This window comes from Chlamydotis macqueenii, chromosome 8 (assembly GCF_036417535.1).
Source record: "Chlamydotis macqueenii isolate bChlMac1 chromosome 8, bChlMac1.mat, whole genome shotgun sequence".
Taxonomy (NCBI): Eukaryota; Metazoa; Chordata; class Aves; order Otidiformes; family Otididae; genus Chlamydotis; species Chlamydotis macqueenii.
In genome coordinates this window covers 26484138-26504599 of record NC_141563.1, presented here as the reverse complement: position 1 = coordinate 26504599, position 20462 = coordinate 26484138, and the positions used below count along the sequence as shown (strand labels likewise).

Below are 20462 nucleotides of genomic sequence, written 5' to 3'. Positions count from 1 at the left end.
CAGCTGAGAATATCACTTCTTTGTCATTCACAGCCAAGAAAGTCTTTCTTGTTAAGCACTATAAAAAATAAACTATAAGAGTAAGACTAATGTTCTTATTGAATCCAATCTTTGGAAGTAAATAAAAAAAAAAAAAAAAAAAAAAGAATAAAACCAGGAGGTTCCTCACCTAGATTGAGATGATAGGTGCTCTACAGATACCAAAAATTACATAGCCGACAGTTCTTCCGATTCTTTTGGCAGCCTAGGTATTGACAGCATGGGACATAGTGGTGATAAAAGTAAACAGTCTCTGTAAATTTTCTTGGTTTAATTGAAACAGACCGCCAATTCTTCTCAATCTTCTGTGTGCTATGGGATAAAGAGACCATCTCTCTCCCCTTGAATTTTTAGGATTCTTCTAGCCACTGTTCGGTACCAGAGGAATGACTACAGTTCTTGGTGGGATGACAGGGCTCCTAAAATTGACTTACCAGACCCACACCAGGCAACCTGCTGTCAAGCGGCACGATACACTCTCTCCTTGTGAGCACTGTTTATACCTTAATAGCACTAGTCCACGTGAGCTGGGATTTTCATTCTTCTAGGTGACAACCGAAACTTCTCAATGAGGCCACCATGACTAACCGGCTTAATGTTTCCCTTTTTAACAAGCATGGGACATGTCGCTACCTAATGCAAAGCAAACACAGTCAGGCTTCATTTCTCTGTGCATCACTGTATTTTATGACATTTCCCTAAGCAGTGAAGCACGTGGGGGCTCATTGTGCTGCAACTCTTAGAAATGCAATAGTTACACAGGTCCATTAACTGCCTGTCTCATACAGAAAGTACGAACTATTTGAATAGCTTGTGTAGAGAGAAAAGGAGTAGGACGTCTGCCATCATAGCAGTTTTTCTTCCTAGGGAGAGACCAAAGGAAGTCGGAACAGTTAATGAACATGACTGAAAGACCTGTCCTCTCCTGACCAGAGACATGAAGAGAATACTTCCAATCCCAGGAGCAGCGGGGTACAGGGAGCCTTAATTCATGTACACAATCAGAATGAGCACATCCAAATGGATTCAATTTTCCTTCTGTAATTGTTTTCAATTTTGTAACACATTGCTAGAAATTCTTCTTGGCAAAAAGATGCAAAAAGCAATGAAGACAAACATGAGCCAAAGTACAATGATCCAACTGATCCTTTTGTAACTAACCAAACATAAACAAGGATTAAACATAGCTAACTTCTGTTTACTATTCCAATGACAAAATCACTTTTAGAAGAGTGTTTACAAAAAGGGCATATTGTTTCAGGCCTTCCGAGATCTAGCTCTCTGCAGAATCCATTTGTAACAGTCAAATGTTTATCCTTTACAGCATCTCAAACAGGGTAACCCCAGGAACTGGAATGCAGCTGGCAGATGGTGAAAGAAATTAAGCTCATGACATGGCTCAGTAAATAGCAAATTACAGTAAGGTGGAGGTGCTTCCCACCCTGGGACAACTGCAGCACTTGGGAGCTTTCTAGGGCTCCACTGAAACACACCAGCACTTCCCTGACTTCTGAGAGTGCAAAGCCAGCCAAGTAAAGCTTAACCTGCCAGGTTACCTTGAGACTGAAACCCAGTGTGCATCAACCCCTTCCTGGTTCTTCCGTCTGTCCTCTTTACCGGGAGCTGCTTTCCCGCGGAGCCTGGCAGTGCTCTGCAGGCAACTACATGCCACATGATGAGGAGTCTGAGACAGGGGCATAGGGGATTTGCATAGATCTGTGCTGGAAATGGAAAATGGAGATGGTATTTTCATTTTCATTTAACCTACTTAAAAACAAAGGGAAATGAAACTCTGAATATATTCAGTGTTGCTTGGATATGACTGTATACTCTGGGTTACAGAGGAGTAAAAAAAAGACTGCTTGCAGAGCATTAAAGGACCAGTTACACTTAAATGATTTCCCAATTCTGGAAATCAAAACCTGTAGCCAAACTGTCTAATCTGGGAAGTCCCGGGAGAAGGGACTGACAGTATACTTTGTATATGAGCCTCCTTTTTTTTTCCCCAGTTAATTGATATACTCCTCCCTGTCCCCTGAAGACTTTTTTTGCACTGTTTTTCCCTGTGTTTTTTGTTGGGTGTTCTGTACAGGAACATACAAGGAATCTTGTGGAAGGACACCACGTAGACACTCCAGCAAGCAGCCTGCTGTCACATTCTTCCACACTGGCATCCTTCCTACTCACATTTCATATAATCTCCCTATTAAAAAAGCTCCGTAATTCTCAACATTACCACTGAATAATATATTTATTAATTTGTTAGTGCCACTAACTGTCCCTGAGGCTTTTCTTGGGAATGCATGTCAGCTTATTGATTCTAGCCCTCCCCTCCCTGCACTGCTTTCCTCCTCTGCCAGGCTGGCAGGAACGTACTTCTGTGCTGCTTCAGGTCATAATTGGAAAAAAGATAAAAATGTTCAATATGACTCATACATAATTCAGCTTATCAGCTACCCAGGAGAAATGAGAAGGTATATGCACGTCTATTTCTCCTACTATCAACAGAAGAAATAATTTCCAGTTACACTAAGTATATGTAGTTTGGTCACAAGATTTGCAGTTAGAAGGGAAAAATGAGAGACATGGGAGCAGAGAATGAAAGGGTCGTAGGGCACTGAACTGTTAAAAGAGATTCACTTATGTGAGAATTCCCCATTCCTCCAGGAGACTGGACTCATGCTTCTCTCTTAATATTCAGAATGGAATAAGTTGGCAATTAGAAAGGATTATCTGCCTCTGATCTGCAAAACATCGCAGAAATCTAAATAAAATAAAGCTCCAGATTAGTTAGCTACAAAGAAATCTAATAACAGCGTGCTAAACCCTGACTGTGACTTAATGTTAAGGCCTATGTTCTAAAGACCAAATTGTGAAGAAGCATTAAAACTTACTGTTATAAAGGATTTTTAATGTAAAAATCAATATGTGCTGTGTATTTAGCAGCATGTAACCATGAGGATGCCTATGACAGAACTTTGTCATGCATCAGGGACCACTGCATTAGTCAAATTCTTGAAAGGAGGAGCAGAACATCTGCATCATTCAAACTGCCACCTGAGAGTAATTACAGAAATTATTTTAACCCCACAAGCAGAGGGAAAATCCAATCCCAGCTGACAGTCATAAGGGTATCAAGGGCTCCACATGAAATGTGTCATTCTCAAATATAGCTCCAAAATTCACATTAGGAAGGAGATGGCATATCAGAGAGGTGGGGAATTTACCACTATTTTTTTGGAGGCCATTGAGACTAAACACAACCACAACCAGGGTACTGAGTTGCAATATCCACTTTGCCAACACATAAACAAACAAAGGAATATTAATAATAAAAGAAAGTCACACTCCCAAAATGCAGAAACAGCATAATCTAAGGCAGACAACACAGAATAATAGGACAGCATGACTGAAAAAAATACAAATCTGTCCAGAGAAAAATCTCAGAACAGAGAAATATAAGATACAGAGAAATACAGATACATCATAACACAAGTCATCTGCTTCATCAGTCAAGCCAACACTACACATAGCTCTTCATCCTCTGTCATCAAGCTCACAATCCTATATGCGCGAGCACACACAAACTGTTATACAGCAAATGTTTCTTAATTTTACCCATTAGAAGAGTGCCCAGCAAGGGTCGATACTCTTCAGTTAGAGAGGAAAATACAGCCCCCCCCCGCCTGTAGATAGTTTTTCACCTTGTGGGATCATATTAGAGTAGCATTACTTGCGATTAAAGGAGGTTTCCAAACAAAAGCAGGCTCTGTGCCTGACTTGTAGGGAATTCTGCTTCTGTGGCTCTTAAATAGTGTGCACGCATGTCTTTTCCTGTCTCTGGTGTTTCCTAATGTTCCCTATTTATGTGGTGGTCTGCAAGTTTTACCTCATCAGGAAATCAGCAGGAGCGCCACGGAGCTGAAAAATACTGTCATGCTCCTATATGCAATGCATGTCTCTGCGGGCCTTTGAACATTTAACACAGAGCAAATAAATTATTAGTGTGTGTGTGCATGTGCATACATATCTAAGATACATAAAGGCAACTGCAACCAAAGGGAACAAGAATCTGCTTGGAACAGTTGGGTATTCATGTATCTAGTATCACAAAAATCCAGTTGCAAGAACCATTTAAATGCAGATCTGCAAGTAAACTGCTGAAAGAGCTCCACTGAGCTTTGTGCACTCACATACATGGCTGCAAAGGCAAGTAGTAACAAAAAAGATCTGCTTTTTTCCCCAACAATTTTCAAGTCTATAGCACCTGTTATCCAATTCTTAATAATACCACTACTGAAGGAGCAAGCCGATCCTTTAAGATGCCCCACCTCCAGAAACAAGATACACAATCACATCAAGTATTGAATGATTTCTATGATTCCCATCACCACAGTGCCTGAGCATATTACAGTTGTTTAATGTATTCTTTGTCACAGAGCAGAGAGGAAAATATGATTACCTCCATGCTATAAGTGGGGATGGGAGAACAAGGGACAGTAGATAACTTGTCATGTATGGCTGGCACACTCACCAGTGGGATAACCAGTCTCCACTAGTTCAAAATCATACAAAAGTAAACACTTTCCAGTCTTTTTCATTACTCAAAAGTTCTTACATTAATCCATATACTCCAAGCAATTTGCCTAAGCCTTTTACTGCTTGTCTTAGTAAATTCAAGTAAAAAAAAAAATCCATTCAGCCAAATGCCCTGGATTTGTAACATTTCAGTACATTTACAAAATCCTATATATAAACAAATACTGTAACACATTGATGTGCTGAAAAAAACCACATTTCCTTAAGAGTAGACAATAACTCTGACAATCGAATATAAAATAATCATCAACTGATCACAAGTCTTTTATATCTAATACACTGTTTTTCCAGAAAATATTCTATTTAGAAGAAACAACACAGCAAGCAAAATAAAACCTTCTCATATAGTAGACAAGGATCAAAATCTATTCTTTAACAGGAGAAACAGAATAACAAGTTGTGACTACAGTGAAAAGTAAACCCAGCTAAATGCCACGTCAAACTCAAAATCTGAAGAGCAACCTGAAAATCTTATTTAAGAACTGTGCCAATTTAATCCAGAAGGTGCAGCAACATGGATTAAGTTTCTGACCGTCATATACAATTCTTCGATACCCTGAACGTGGGTTTTGTATCAAAGCAAACAGATTAGAAAAGTATACAAATGTCTCTTCAGCTAGCCCTCCAAGTTAGAAATAACAGACCTCAATCAGGCAACTAAAACACTTTAAAGAAAGTTCAGAATCTGCAATCCTTTCATGATTGTCTCAAAAACACTGGGTTTTATCACTAGGAGAAATTATAGCAAGTGTTAGATGAAGAACACAGCTTTTCTAAACCAAGCTAGAATATCACCATGTCATCTAAAAGCACCACACCAACACGCAGCTACCAAAGCCAAAGCCATGTCTTCTGCCACCTAAGGCATCAAAAAACTTCCCACTTACCTTCTAGCACTGTTAATTTGGCACTTGTGTTTATCTCCCCGACGCTATTGGTTGCTGTGCACTCATAGATCGCTTCATCTCGATGAACACGCAGGGGCTGTATCCGCAGAACTGATCCTGATCCATCATCAAACTCAATAACCTTTAACAATGAAAAGAAAGCATTTCTTTACTGGTATCTTCTGTAACAAAAACTGAAAGTCAAAACAATCCAGACATTAAAAAACAAAATTTCAAACAAAAAAAAAGCCCTGTAAGCTATAAAATACCATGCAATTAGTCAAGCATTCCAAGTCCAGAGATGCAAAAATTTCAGAGTCAAGAACATATTTGTCCTCTGAGGAGGCCAGAACAAATGGAGATCCAATAAGGTTCTTTATGAATCAATTAAGGTTGACAAATTATCAACCTGGTAATAAAGATGTGGATCTGATGATTTAAAACATCTGAGCCATATTTGCACTAATGGTTTTACTAATCACACTGATAGCAATTTAGTGCCAACTTTCACCTTGATGGAAGAGCAGAATGATATACTCCTGTGGGATCACCAGGAAAATAGTAACAAACTAGAATAAAACCTTCAGCACCAACAGCACATGCTAACTCCAGCAGAAAGTGAGGGGTTTTAATGTCCTTCAGCACTGGGTACTTTGCAACTCTGGCATAATCAACAATGATGTAATTACAATTCCTTCCCCAGCATAATAAATTAAGTCCTTAATAAATCATTGCCTTTCCATCCATCCTGCCAAGCTGTAATATGCATTCCTGTAACTTCCACATGGAAGAAAGAGGTATTTGCTAGTTTGCAGCTGGATCACTATACGCCATTCCTTAACAGCGAGGCTGCGTAGGCACAGCCTCAGGCCACTGTTAATGCCAAGCTCATCCTTCTCCTATTACTGAGCATAGCAAAAGCTGGAAATATTAAATGAACTGCAGATGGTGATAGCATGAGGGAAAGGCATAAGCTCCCCTCCTGTCAGCTGGGAACTGCAAGGGGAAGATTAAGAGGCTACGATACACTTCATTCCAGACACATGCATGTCAGCCTAGGACCTGCACTACCCCCATACAAAACTTTTACCCTATTTTCAAGAGCCCTGTTTAAGAGTGCTTTTCACAGTATAAAGACCGAATGAGTGAAAACAGGAAGGAGAAAAAAGAATGTGCACCACAAGACTCTGCAGTGAGAGGAGAAATAGGATGAAATCAAAAAGTAACCAAGACCACAAAAAATCTGTTATTCCTCACACTGGGAAGGAATAGCCCTTCTGTTCTAAGTAATAGAAACAGCTTGCAAAACCCCCAAACTTGGGGTCAAGTAGCAGCAGACAGAACAGAGAAATGTGAACATCACCATAGTACAATTTAAGGAATTGATTTTTTTTTTAAATACTTAATTTCAAATTAAATATGAAACTGTGATAAAATGCTAAACTTTCTATAAGCTTTACATAGGTTAGGGCTACTGCCAAATTTTAAAACAAGACAGAATCAGATGCAGAGATTAATTCACTTCAGTGATAAGGACCAAAAAGCTAAGGACTAAAAAGCTAACAGATGAAACAGCAGAAAAGCTCTTTTGCCCTTAGTGTCCTTTGAACATACACTCTATGTGAGAGGAAGGGAGGTACCACTACCGAGGACCTGAGAGATACTGACCAGAAATGCTGCTCACTAGTTAACAATGGATACCTCTTTTGTGTAATAACTCAGCACGGGTACCTCAGATTTGTTTATTAATTTTTTCATTTAAACTGAATTCCATTTTTCCTCCAAAAAAGGCTACCTTAGTAATGAGGTAAAATTAATAGTTATGTAGGGGAAAAAAAGAAAGATATTATTCACTGTTTCCTAACACAAGAAAAATGCCTCAACTGTGTATCAAAACTGATGTGAATAAAGCTATGAAATTGCTCTTATAAATGCATACAATATGACATAGCCCTTGGGTCAGCCACAGTAAGTACCAAATTCACTGTAAAGGTTATATCTACTTACAAATTAGAATGTCTAAATGGTTACCATACAACAAAACTTAACCTTTATTACGGAAAAATAACAATGTAAAACAAGATTAAAATTGATTACTTTAATCAAGGTTTTTTGCTCACATATGAAATAATGATTAAAATTGGTGACTTGAATCAATGAATTCTGGGCAGCAAAGTCATCTTGTGCTCCAGTCAGAAAAGCAAAAACATCAAAGACAGGGGATTAGAGGAAAGGCAGCAGAATGGTAGAAGGGTCACATTTCCAAGGGCAGTTTTAGAGAAAAGAGCCCAACTGCAAAAAAAAACGAAGTGGAGAAAAAGGTGGAGAAAGTCAGTGAAAATGTATTTGCTGTTTAAAGTATGAACCAAATTGGATCCTTTTCCAAAAGCATTTCTGATACTTGCTCTTCCCTCTTCCTTTCTCTCAGACCTTAGTTCACAGGGAAGTCACTTCATCCCTGAGGACAACTTCACCATTCCCCTTCCAAGTGCATTTGTGAGAGGGATGGCTGTAGCCATCACTTAGAAAGACTTGTGATAGTGTTTTGGCATCCCGCTTTTCAATTTCACTGGGGATAGCAGCCCAAGGAGGTGCCTTATCAATTTTCACTATGGAAACAGAAAATTACTGCTAGATACAACATTTATCTGCCATCCAATTCAGTGTAAGCCTCAGTCTCCCATCCAAAGATGGATCTCTTCCTATGTATGTGCTTCCAGCATCAGGTTCAAGGGGCAATGCCTGCTCTACAGATTGCATTGCTGCAGAGAAGGAAACATAAACCCTAAAGCTCTGGACTCTGCATTGTAATGATGCAGAGATACCTGGGTGGCAATGATGACTGTTATGTAACTAAGACCTGCAAGTGTTAGACTGATTATCAAACTTTTATTTCTGTTTTTTTTTTTGTTTTTTTTTTTCGAATTACCTCAAACCGCTGAGAACTGACTTTCTTCCCCTTCTTCATCCATGTGATACGAGGTTTGGGCTCTCCTGTTGCCTGACACACAAAAGAAGCCACTCCTCCAGAAATCCCAATCTGATCTTCAGGAGCTTTCATAAACGTTGGCTTGCCTGGAAAAATAACCAAATCATCCCCATGAGAACACAACATCAGATAAGCAAGGAACGTGTCATGTTAATCTAAATTATAAGGTAATTGGTGCTCCTACTACAAATCCAGGTTGAATGGCCTCGGCCACACAGATTCAGCGCAGACTGCAACATGACAAGCACCGTTTCTGCTTGAGTACCTTTTTCTCCCGAAACGAATAAAGTCCATCTGGCTTGCCTGTAAATGAGGGCAATAGAGGGCTCCCCCCAGCCCCCTGGGCATTCATTCAGGTACATGACAATTTGGAACCATTTTTACGGTTTATTTTTTAATAAATGGATTTTTGCAGGTTTATAACATGGTCACAGAACTGGAAATTACAGAACAGCTGACACACCAAACCTACAAAATGTACCATACGTTGATAATATTTTCCCCAAAAGCTGTTAAGACTTTTGTCAAAATTAACAGATACAGTTTTAAGTACACAAATAACAACCTTAAATTTCATTTCAGAAGTGGATCAACTTAAAAATCCTACACTTTATAAGCATCTGGAAACCTGCACAGGCTGGGCTATGCTTGGTAAGAAACTAATCACTAAATGTGAAAGTCAGCAAAGAAACCAAAGTGACATTCAGGGCTGAAAGACTCAGCAAAAATGAAAAAAAATGTATCATGTAACATTTTAATAATCAATAAAAGAAGTTTCATGAAAATATAGTTGTGTCTTCTGGATTTACGTGATAGACTTGGATGGATAAGACTAGGCATCCAGATCGAACGTTTATGTTTTTCGTCTGTGCTCAGTGTACAAGAGAATTTTGCAATATGTGATCCGAGGGTCATTTTGAAACACTGCTTTGTCCAAGTGAGAAGTGTTTGATGATCTCATATCCGTATAAAGCAGTAAAACATTTAACTCCACAGAGGGAGGTAACCCATGATGTCATTCAGTGCACAGGTCGCATTAAGGCCACATTTCAAATACAATTCTGATCGACCACCTCAAAGATGAACCTCACCTATACACAGGGCAAAGACAGCCACCGGGATATAGAAAGGAGTAAGAGAGAGAGAAGAAACCTGTTCAACCCCAAGGCACTAAACCAAAGTCCTCAGCAGAGCTCATGGTGGTTCCACATCTTCACATTCTGGACATGCCCATGAGTATGTCCGTGAGGGAGAGGGGGGCAACATCTGTAGGCCGAGGCAGTTTAAACACTAAGCTTCTAATGAACTGCCGGCTGAGTTTCCCCCATCTAGGAGGCATACAGATTCAGCAACTCCAAAAGACCACAATCTTTAAACACATTTTCCTAAGAGATTAAAACGCTAAGGGTGCAGTTTCAAGTTACAGCTGAGCCAGTTTGGCTGCTTGCAGCTACTGGAGAGGGCAGGAGGCCTTGCTCTGCCCCTCATCCCACTTGCCTCCCCTCCCTGCCTCCAGCCACCAGCACCCAAACCTCTACAGGCAGCTCTGGGATCACCAGAGCCTCTGTGGAGCAAAGTCAGGCCCCCCAACCTGGTAGAAAGCTGCTTTTTCTTTCTTCCTTTCCAAGCCGGGGAGGGAGTGCAGTACCTCAGATGGGCCTGGAGGGCACTGGAAGATGGCGCCTCTCCCTCAGCAGCTGCAAGCTGGCACCTGCCACCTGAATCTGCGGAGTGCAACTTCGCCCTTAAACAGCGATCTCTGAAGACTTTGCTAAAACTGCAGGACCCACCTTAATCCCAGTTTTACCTTCTGGTTTAGGCCATGCTAACTGCTCATGCAGACCCCCACTGTCCCTACCGTGGGGGAGCCCACCCACTGCCCTTCAGGGACCACAGGCACCAGGGGACATGCCAACCCCAAATCCAAGTGATTTGGAGGCCACAGCTGAGACATTAAGCTGCAGGCCTGGACCTCTACCACTGCTGCTTGCTCAGCTTTATTGCCAAACAGCCTTTGCAGACAAGGTCAGCACTGTCCAGGCAAATGTAGATACACATGTCCTGTTCTCAACCACCTTCTGAAAGAACATCACAAACCTGACCACAGAAATTCATCACACACAGGTATACTGAATTTTGCCATCCTTGGTGAAGGGAGTGCTGAGGACTGCGCAGACAAAATAGCTCAAAACCCAGAAAATGCCTTTTATGACATGATAGCTGCTGTCTGCAGTCTTTGGCACATTGTCCTGACATGAACAGCAAGCAATTATTAAGTGTGCTTGCTTAACTGATGCTGATTTCATATATTTACTCATCTATAATCATGTCTATTTCTAGTTAGTTTATATTTACATATATCTGTGTTTATTCACCTCTCATCTATCTCAGTGAAATGTTAATTTACTGTTCAGGCTGCTAGTGATTGCAGTGTGATTGACTGTTTCGCTGTGCACAGTGCTGAGTTGATGTCTTGTATGGCGTTTCGGCAGTTGATTTGTTCTTTTGATTTTCTGTTATTTACTCTGTAATCTTAGCAAAATAGTGTAAATTTTTCAAATGACAAATACAACAGAATCAAAAAACTTTTGTCCTTGAAGAATACAATGCAATTATATCTCTCACTGCGCACCTACTCCCCAGCTTGTACACTGAGGACTTACTTTACTTTTGTACATTTGAAAAAAATCAATACCATTAAAAACCAGAACAAAAGGAAACTGAATGTTCACAGGCAGTAAAACGTAAAAAATCTGCTCCCTTGTTCAGCTTAAATTTACATTGTTGTAATGAATCTTTTTCCACTGCACATTTAATTGAGCAACACTGATTTCTGGAAACCATCTGAATCCACCGAGACTGGTCACAGAAGTATACCTGTATATAAACTAAGTTCTCATGCAGTTTGGGAAAGGATATTTCTACAAAGTCATTTTAAACATTTGTATGCCCTAAAGTTTTGAAATGGAAGGAAAATACTAATTAAGCAAACCTAAAATCCTGAGTCCTGGCCCCAGGACAATAAAGTCAGGCCTGGGCAAACATATTTTATACTGACTGGTAACTGTTACAGCAAATCCCAAAACTTATCTCAGTGAGAGCTAACAGAAATGCGACAGATCATCCATTAAAATCTTGGCGTCTGTGGAAAATGCAAGTTAAGTGGACTAGACTACCTCCACACCTTCCCTCCAACCAACATCTCCATAACTCTGCTGCCCAGGGGAGGCTGCTGTGGGACACATCACCAGTTACCTCCAAAGGGCAGTAGTAACAACCACTATGGACAGGGCCAGGTGACTGTCCAAGCAGTCTTTTTTAACCTGTTTTGAGTGTCTGCACTCTTAGGGCAGCCGTAGAAACAAAACCAGAAACAAATAAAGACATACTGAAAATACAATATTTAACTAATAACCTAGTCCTTCCCTTTTCCCCCTCCTATATTCAAAATGACCAGAGTCTCCACAGAAAATTATGCACATGCCAAGCTTGAAGTTAACTGTTTGTTGTTCAAACAAACTACAAATAAATACAAGGAACTGAAATGTTTTTCGCAGAAGAAATCTTGTCTTTTCCCTGATGACAAAAGGACTAGGTAAAGTTGAAGATTTTTTTAATTGAAAGTTTAAAAAAGAAAAAAAGAGTGATCAATCGGATTCCAAACACAAATCTCTGAAATATCAGCTTGAGAGGGAACATCCTGAGTAAGTCTTGAGTGACAGCAGGGAGAGGTGCCGGATGGCCGGGTGCCCATCACGCCCACCTTCACTTGCTCCACCGCGTGGAGTAATAACTCCAGACTGGTGTACTTGTTACTCGATAACTCCAAGTCCAAACAAGTCCAGCCTCTCTGCTCAGTGTCTGATCCCTGGAGCACGTTCAGTCCTCACCCTCTAAACTAATTCTTGCTCCTCACTTCATAACCAAGTTTCCCACTACATGGGGAGTGGAAATTACTGCTATCATCACTTCTGTTCACTCATAAGCTTCAGGCAGGAGCATGGGAAAACTTTCACCTTCTTGGTTGAAATTTTCCCTGTTTGGTCTTTACTCAAAACTAAATTATTCCAGAGAGCTTACGGGAACAACACGTTCTGAGTAGGAAGACTGTGAAAAATAGAGCATTTTCTTACAAGAGAAAGAAACAAGCTTCATCTTATTTGGCTGGGGGCTGAAAAATAACTTGCTCAGGCACGCTCTCCGCTGAGAGACTTTTTTTTTAATAAAAAAAAAAAAAAAAAACAAACACCAACATTTCAGAAGAAAAGGACTTTCCTTTCACAGTTGATAGCGTTGAAAAAGTCACTTGCTGAGCAAGCACAGATTCCTGATAATCCTATAAAGCGAATCACAAGGAGGGTCTCATGGTGTGGAAGAGATGCTAGCAGAGATTTAGGCACACATGAGTCTACTTCACTATGCTGGAAAACAACAGCAAACTCATGCAGGGTCCTGGGTTGAGCAAGGGTGTGTGATGCTTTCAAAATAAACGCTCCCCTGATTTACACTTTAAGAGGTCCACAAGAACATGGGCACAGAAAGCCAGAGAGAGAAGTACAAGCAGAGAAGTTAGGTATGTGCTCATCAGTAAGGCTGCTGTCTGCCCTTCCCAGCAAAAGCCAATGTGATGGGTTTGAGAGGGGAACCTGAAGCCCTCTCAAAAGGAGAATCTCTGGTCTGCTGGAGAGCCACAGACACAGCCTTGCTGCAGGGCAACTCAGAGGAAGAGACAGCCAGCCATGAAGATGCATCTCTCTCACCCATATTTTATATATTAAAAAATCACTGCTGTTTTCTGCTATTCTAGACAATTTGCTTGTTGTGAAACAATTGTTATAAATCAGAAAACCATCTCAGCAGCTGTTTTAAAATTTGTCCTGCCAAACATATGTAGCAGAGTAGGAATATTTCAGTTCTCTTTTTCAGGTTTTCCCAGAGTAGAGTCACGTCATCACGTGTTGTTTTTAGGCTGTGCAGCTTCTCAGTGAACCCAAAGGACCTTCCCAGGGAAAAAGTGTCTTTTGCCAGATTTCCTTCAAGGCTGAAGCATAGAGGTGCAGCTTCCCTCTAACCTGGCAAAGTATCTTTTATGTGAACCACGGCCTTTGAGAAGCAGCATATGCTCTGCACTACCTGAACTATCAGTCAGAGCCTTGTCAAATGATGCTGGGTCATGTATATTTACACAGATCCTTGTATTTTGCTACACATTAAGCACACATCAGTCACATAGAAGATTCTTCCTTGTAATTTTTTAAGAGCCAAAAAAAAATTCCAAGTGGCGGAAACATAATATATGCCAACACAAATATGCTTCATATATCCAAATTTTAACATGTTTTATTTCAAAGACACATCATTAGATGGTTTCTTAAAATAAATGGGGAAATTAAAACAAATCCTGATGCTCTTTCAGTATTTAGCAACCAAATCAAATATACCTCATCCAAAAATCTTAATTCCGAAACTGGCAATCATCCTGCTCCTCCTGTTCTCCTGGATGTTGTTTTTTGAAAGAGCCACAGACAAGTTTGAGAAAAATTACTAAACACATCTGCAATTAAGTGTTCTATGAACACTCACCTGCTGCAAGAGATTTTAATAGAAAAATATCTCTATCCTCATGCTACAAGTGCCCACTGCTCTAAATAGGACAGAAGGGCAGCAAAAAAATAAGACCAGCGTTGTAGAAGAGCGGAGTTTGTATTTTTATCTGAAAGCTTTTATGACTCAGGCTAAATTAAGATTGAAAGTAGTAGTCTTTGTGACAGAAAAAATTACAGTTGTGATACGAGATGAACTAGACAAGCACATCGGACAGGCGTACACAGGTAACCTTATTTAGGTGCCTGGGCTAAATGAATTAAAATAAGTTATTGATACACGCAGGAAAAGATCACAACAGGAATAGTTCTTGAGCCTGGAAATCGTGAAATTCAGGTTTAAATCCCTGCCTTTAACCTTCCCTGTCACATATTGCAGGGCACAACTGTGCCCCAGCTTCCACTGCAAAACTTGCCTGCTGCTCTCAAATGGCCGCTGTCAGGACAAATACATGAAAAGTGATGATGTGGCTCAGTTGTTATAACACTGGGAAAAAAGTAAGAATGACACAGACTTTCTCATGTTCACAACTGACTGATGTGGAAATAAAGTGGTCTAGAAGACAGAGGTGGCCCCTTCTTATATATATGGCAAGGGTATTTCTCTTTCTCTGTTTCCTCTGTGATCATGGACCTGTGCATGGATGGATGCCTGTTGGAAGGATACACTGGTGAAATCTACTCTATGATTTCTCTCCTAAGCATCTGCTACAGGGCAGGAGGCAAGCCAGTGGGCTCTCCAGCTATCCTTAGGTTTAATAACCTTATGTTTTCCTTTTAATATACCCACCATCATTTAAACTTGGCTTCCGCGCCCTTGTGATCATTAGGAATACTATTTGGCAAAAATACAGTTTTTCAAACTTGCACTTTTATTTCTTGTAAATTATACAAGTAGGCAGAGTCTGTTTGAGCCTTGTAATAACATTTTCTCAACAACAGCTGACTACAGCATCAGTCGGTCTCTGCGACCACAATGCTTATTCATTCCTTATTTCTTCCTATTTTGGTTTTATTTCACTAAGATGACAGCACTTTGAAACTTTTCCTTTATTACTTGTACTTATTAAATAAATGTGAATACATATAGTAGGGTGTTGCACGCTCAGATACATATACTCTTTTTATCCAGTGAATGGATCATAATCCTTTCTCCTATACATTTTAAAAAACACTTAACCGTATTCTAATCACGGAAAACGGCATTCCAAATTCAACACATTCCTCAGATCACTCTGAATTACAGGTTACTTGATGTTACCTGCACATCCTCCGCTCCTGTTTTATCATCTTACTGTTATTAGGTTTTAATGCTTAAGAGATTCCCAACAGCTAGGACAAATGACTCCGCTATTTTAATCCAATTTTAGTGGTTACGTTTTCCAGCTTCAAGTGTGGTTGTCCGTGATAATCAAATCTACAAACATTATCTCAAACTAAGTTGCATTTCTCCTCATCTCCATCACCTTTTGAGTTGTTCAAATGAAACCAAATAAAGTGAATGAGTAATATACAAATCTCTAAGAAGTAGATCTTTTAACATGTTCAATGACACCTCTGTAACTTCCAGTAGAAAAATTGCATTACAAAAATAATAGAAGCAGCCAGCCAGCAGAGGTTGTGATTTTCCCTAAACACTAGCAGGAAACACGGTGAACTAGGATGCAAGGTACTCATTTCAGCAGGAGCGGCACACTGTGCTTTGTTTATATGCAGAAAGTTTAACTGAGGGGGATGCATGGGTACATGTTAGGTCAAATGTACAATTTTATCAGTATTTATAATGGCTTAACCTCAGAAACTCTTTATAAACTTTGATTCCTCCTTCTTTACTGTCTCAGCAAACAGGTGCTGCTCACAATTTCTAACGGCTCTTTCCTTACCATAAGCCCAGTCTAAAGGCAAAGCCTTGGACGGGACTGAGGGGCCTCTGGAGACACACAGGCAGGAATCTTCACACCCAGGCTTTTCAAGCCTTCTTTTCCCTTTTGCTAGTACAGGATTTATACTTGTTAAATCTGATATAAAACATTAAATAGTATTTAAGTTAATATTGACTATTTTAAAATTTCTTCTTAAAGAAACATCTTAAAACCTCATGTGTCCTGTGTTCTTCTGATTAGTGTCTGGACAGTTATACATAAACCAACCCTGCACCAGTAGAAACCGGGCGTTCACTGCTGAACGCTGATGTCTGGAGAAACCTGCTTATTCCACAGAAATACAGGCCAGAAGCCGTTAGTTCACTCAAGTGTTAAGGCCACAATTACTGGATATTAATAAACTACAGCACCAGCCTGTCATCATAGTATTGCACTTCAGTAAATTTCTAATTCTGTCTCTTTATGAATCATGGAAATTGTTGAAAGAGTTTAAACGCCTAAAATTAACTGACATGATACTGAAACAGAATTGTCCCAGCCAGCCACCACCCAAGGATGCCACGCAAGTCACTCCGCGGCGCTGAACATTCTGGGTGTTGATTTATTTGTGGAGAGAGTTTTAGGCAGGCAACTAGAACTTAATGCAACGGGGACGCAGTTTCTCTTCATATCATATCTGCAGGGTGCCTACAGATTTTGCACACAGGGTGGCAAATTTTCTCCAGTATTTTTCAAGGCTGTTGTAATTGCAGTGTCTTTCTCAAAGTGCCTGGCTGGCTATCAGTGTGAGCTGCTTTACATCTTAGTAAGAAAATCCCTAACTCTGGCTAATCCCTGTGCTGTGATTGACTCTCTTCCATGGGTTTTTTAAAGTTTTTTGTGTGTCAGGGAGAGGGAATAAATCAACCTCTATTCTGACACCATTCTTGCAATTGCTTCCAATAACTGAAATAACACGTAACTAGAAAAAGAAAAATATGCCAAGAAGCACAAAGCAGTCCTGCATACAACTGAAGAATACTGATTAAAAACAAAGCAGAAAAACAGCCCAGAAAAAAATCCTTTTAGAACCTGAGGTCATCTTCATTTCCCCTCCTCTGCTTTTACGTTTCCCTAGAGCACACGCAGCCTGTGCGTGCAGCTTGCCATGCATCTTGGGGGAAAGCCAGACCCCTGTATATGGGTTTAACTTTTGATTCTAACTCCCCAGCATTTATACCAAGTATTATACAAAGCAGAAAAACAGGGGAGAGCAGAGAAGCGCTGCTCTAACTGCAGATCTTCCAGCAGCCTCACAGAATGGTTTTCTGCTGTGCTTTAATTTAAAATTGAAACCTGAAGTAAAATTTCTACCTGGTAATAGCTTAAAGGCACTTCCAATTAACTGGGTAATACACACTTTCTGAGTTAATAAATTTTTCAGCCTCTGTGTTTAATACAATTAAACATTTGGGCCTTTGGCCTTGGACCTTACTTTGCTCGAGAAAGGACTGCAAGGAGACTGCTTCCAATTATCACCGTTTACACAACATTCACTTAAGGGCTTTCAAATGCACACATACAGAACATTCATTTAATCATACACAAAATTCAGTATCTGAATTCAGGCCTCCTCTCTCTTGCACAGAATACGTACAGTGGACAAGAGAATAAGAACGTCAGCTACCGGGCTCCGAAATCAGTCACCACAATGGGCATGAGGCCGTACCTAACAGCTGTGCCTGCTCCTAGGAACTCACTTTTCCTTCCAAATCTGCAGTTTATTATTTGCAAATTTCTTCAAAACTTCAAAGTTAATAAAGTGTATTGCATAGTGTAAAGAACCCGTAAGATATGCAGGACCAGAAAACAAAGACAGAACTGGATTTTTGTGCTTGAAAACACATGAAAATTAATTTTGCCAGCATGCCTACCACATTAAACACCATATTCTTTTACACAAAAGGATTAAAAGGTTTTAATCCCTCTTCGCAAGCATCCAGTCCTTGATTCAGCAGTTCAAAAGGCTTTGCAAAGCTCAGGTTTTTTTCCTCTGCTTTTAAGAATTAAAAGTGAGTGTAAACCTTATTTTGTAAACAGAGAGCATAGTACAATGATTTTAATAGAACTGAGAGCCGGAGTAAGCAGCCTCTTCAGAATATCCATTACTAAAGCAAAGGCAACCCAGGCTCTCAGGAAGGGACCTGCATTTTATTTTAATGCTACTGTACGTTGTTCTGTCCTCCTCCTGGTAATGAACCAAATTTCTGCCTCATCTACCTGGTGAGAAGGAAAACTTTTTGCTTAATGATAATGAGTGGACTCTGGCATTTCTATTATACCAGTGATTATTTTCCCATTTGATTCAACTGTTTTATCATTCAGCATCTGTAGTACAGTCTGCAGAAAAGCAAGAAATGTAATTTCCACATTCATAAATGCTTACCAGAGTGTAAAAAATTTCAGCAGGTAGCGAGGTACTGCCCTTTCCCAAATCAACTCTGTGTGTATGTGGAAAACATCTGACTCCATCCAACATGAATACTGGGTGTCCGAACCCCACAATAAAGAGGATGAGTGATACGCGCCAGAGGTTGCACTTTTACGGTCGCTGCAATCCAGTCCTGCTCCCTGCATAAAGCAGGGCAGGTGCTTCATCCCTGGAGGTGCCCAGTCCCCTCCTCCACCCAGGGCTTTCCGGTTCAGCAAGGGATGACTTTTAGAAAGGCATCAAAATTAATCACCTTCATGGTTGTTGCACTCTTGATTTAATTTTTCTAGCATCCACTCCTTGCAGTGTTATGAGTTTACCAGATAAAATGAAAAGCTCTTCTCACTTTAATAACTTTTCTCTGTATAGATGATCAGGTCCAGCCTCTAACTGTTTCCAAACTAAACTCCTTAAATCTCCAGCTACCAGGCATGGTTCCAGATTTGAATTATTTTATTATTTTTTTTTTGTGGCCTTCTACCTGCACCAACTTTTACTTGATTTCACCTGTTTATGCTTAGAGTTGTAAGAAGTGCAGAAAGCTGTGGTCCACATGGAGAAGCCACGGTTTGCCACACTGTGGCCACCAGGTCTATCCTGAAGCCCAGAACACAAGGCACTGGGACCATGAGGTGCTGAATGTGAATTTCCAGAGCTGGCCTGGGACTTGTGTCCAGGCTGGAGCACGTACCACAGAGGAAAGGTTGCGTGCAGGATCTGCAGGACCAGGGAGCCACATCTGCTTTGTGTAAGGGGGCTGCTGGGAAATCCAGCGCCACAGTTACTCTATGAACTGTGTGGCAGCGTGCAGCTCTGAAGAGACTGGATCTAAAGGAGATATTTCTTCTGTGTCATGAATTACTACTTTCTTCAGCACCTCTGACAGTATCTGTGTCTCTGGGAAAAGGGAAAAACCAGTTAACGTCACCGTTGCAGTAGGTATCTTGGCAAGGCAGCACAGTTATTCCGCCAAGGAGGTGGTATTTGAGACACTGTATTTTATCTTCACAAAGTCAGAAACACTGCCTGCTACCCAGAAACAAACTTCCCTTGTTAAAAGCAGAAGTATAATCCACACTGGTTTAGGAGGACACGTTTTTTGCTCATCACAGAGTTCTGCTGCAGGTCATAGACCTTACTGTGACATCAGCTCCCGCAGACCAAAATCCAATAGAAGGCATCTTAACTCAAATATGTTCTTTATATTTTAGTCACAACCTACTTGCAAATAGTTATGGATTCTCTCTCAACCCAGTCCTCCAGCATCTTCTTCCACACGTCTCCTCATGTCAGCAGCAAATCCCAATTTCATGCAAGATCGACACGATCGCAGAGGGTAGCCAGGAACTGAGTGGCTGTTCCACTACGGACTCCTCACCATATCTGCACCAGGATAAGCCTATCAGGGGAGAACCCAGAACTGGCAATACCAGCACTCACACTAACTTCTGCAGCCTGGAAAGGTCTTTACGCCCAAATTCAAGACTCACAAACACATGGAAGGCTGCAGGCACCACAAGAGAGCTCTAAACAAGTATGCTGCTTACAGAGATTTGCCATACTTAGTGTTTGCCTGCATCACTTACTCCCATTCTCACTGCTAGACAAAACTATCACGTGCTACAAGCTTAAGGGACATGCACCATGCACACAGATGTCAAACCTGCAAGGTTCAGCTTGTTTTTAAGCTCTTTGTGAAGACTACACAGGATATATTTATAACAGGAAACAGATGTGTCTTTTAGAGCTCTGTGTCTAAGTCTCCCTCACCCATCCCTGTGCTGTTGACTGAGGCCCAAGGTTCCTGGCTTCACACTTGATTTGCTGCACTAAAATCCATACCAGCAAAGAGGACGACAAGCTACCTCAGCGCGAACTAACTGCGCTGCTTAGGTTTTACATGCACGAGAAGGAAGGCACCATTTCTGTCTTGAGGATCTGACATCCCAGCGTATTTCCTGAAGGATGTACACCAGGGTGTAACACACATCT

General features: G+C 40.6%; 1 protein-coding gene across 8 annotated transcripts in view; it reads right to left on the bottom strand.

Moving 5' to 3' along the window:
* The window catches only part of PTPRF (protein tyrosine phosphatase receptor type F), a 386594-nt gene that overhangs the window by 192569 nt on the left and 173563 nt on the right, over nucleotides 1–20462 (bottom strand). For all 8 annotated transcript variants that reach the window (XM_086752931.1, XM_086752935.1, XM_086752933.1 and 5 more), the window contains exons 4-5: nucleotides 8455–8600; nucleotides 5526–5667 (exon numbers count right to left, since the gene is read on the bottom strand). In XM_086752931.1, the coding sequence (XP_086609057.1) occupies nucleotides 5526–5667; nucleotides 8455–8600 (288 nt within the window). The remainder of the gene's footprint in view (nucleotides 1–5525; nucleotides 5668–8454; nucleotides 8601–20462) is intronic.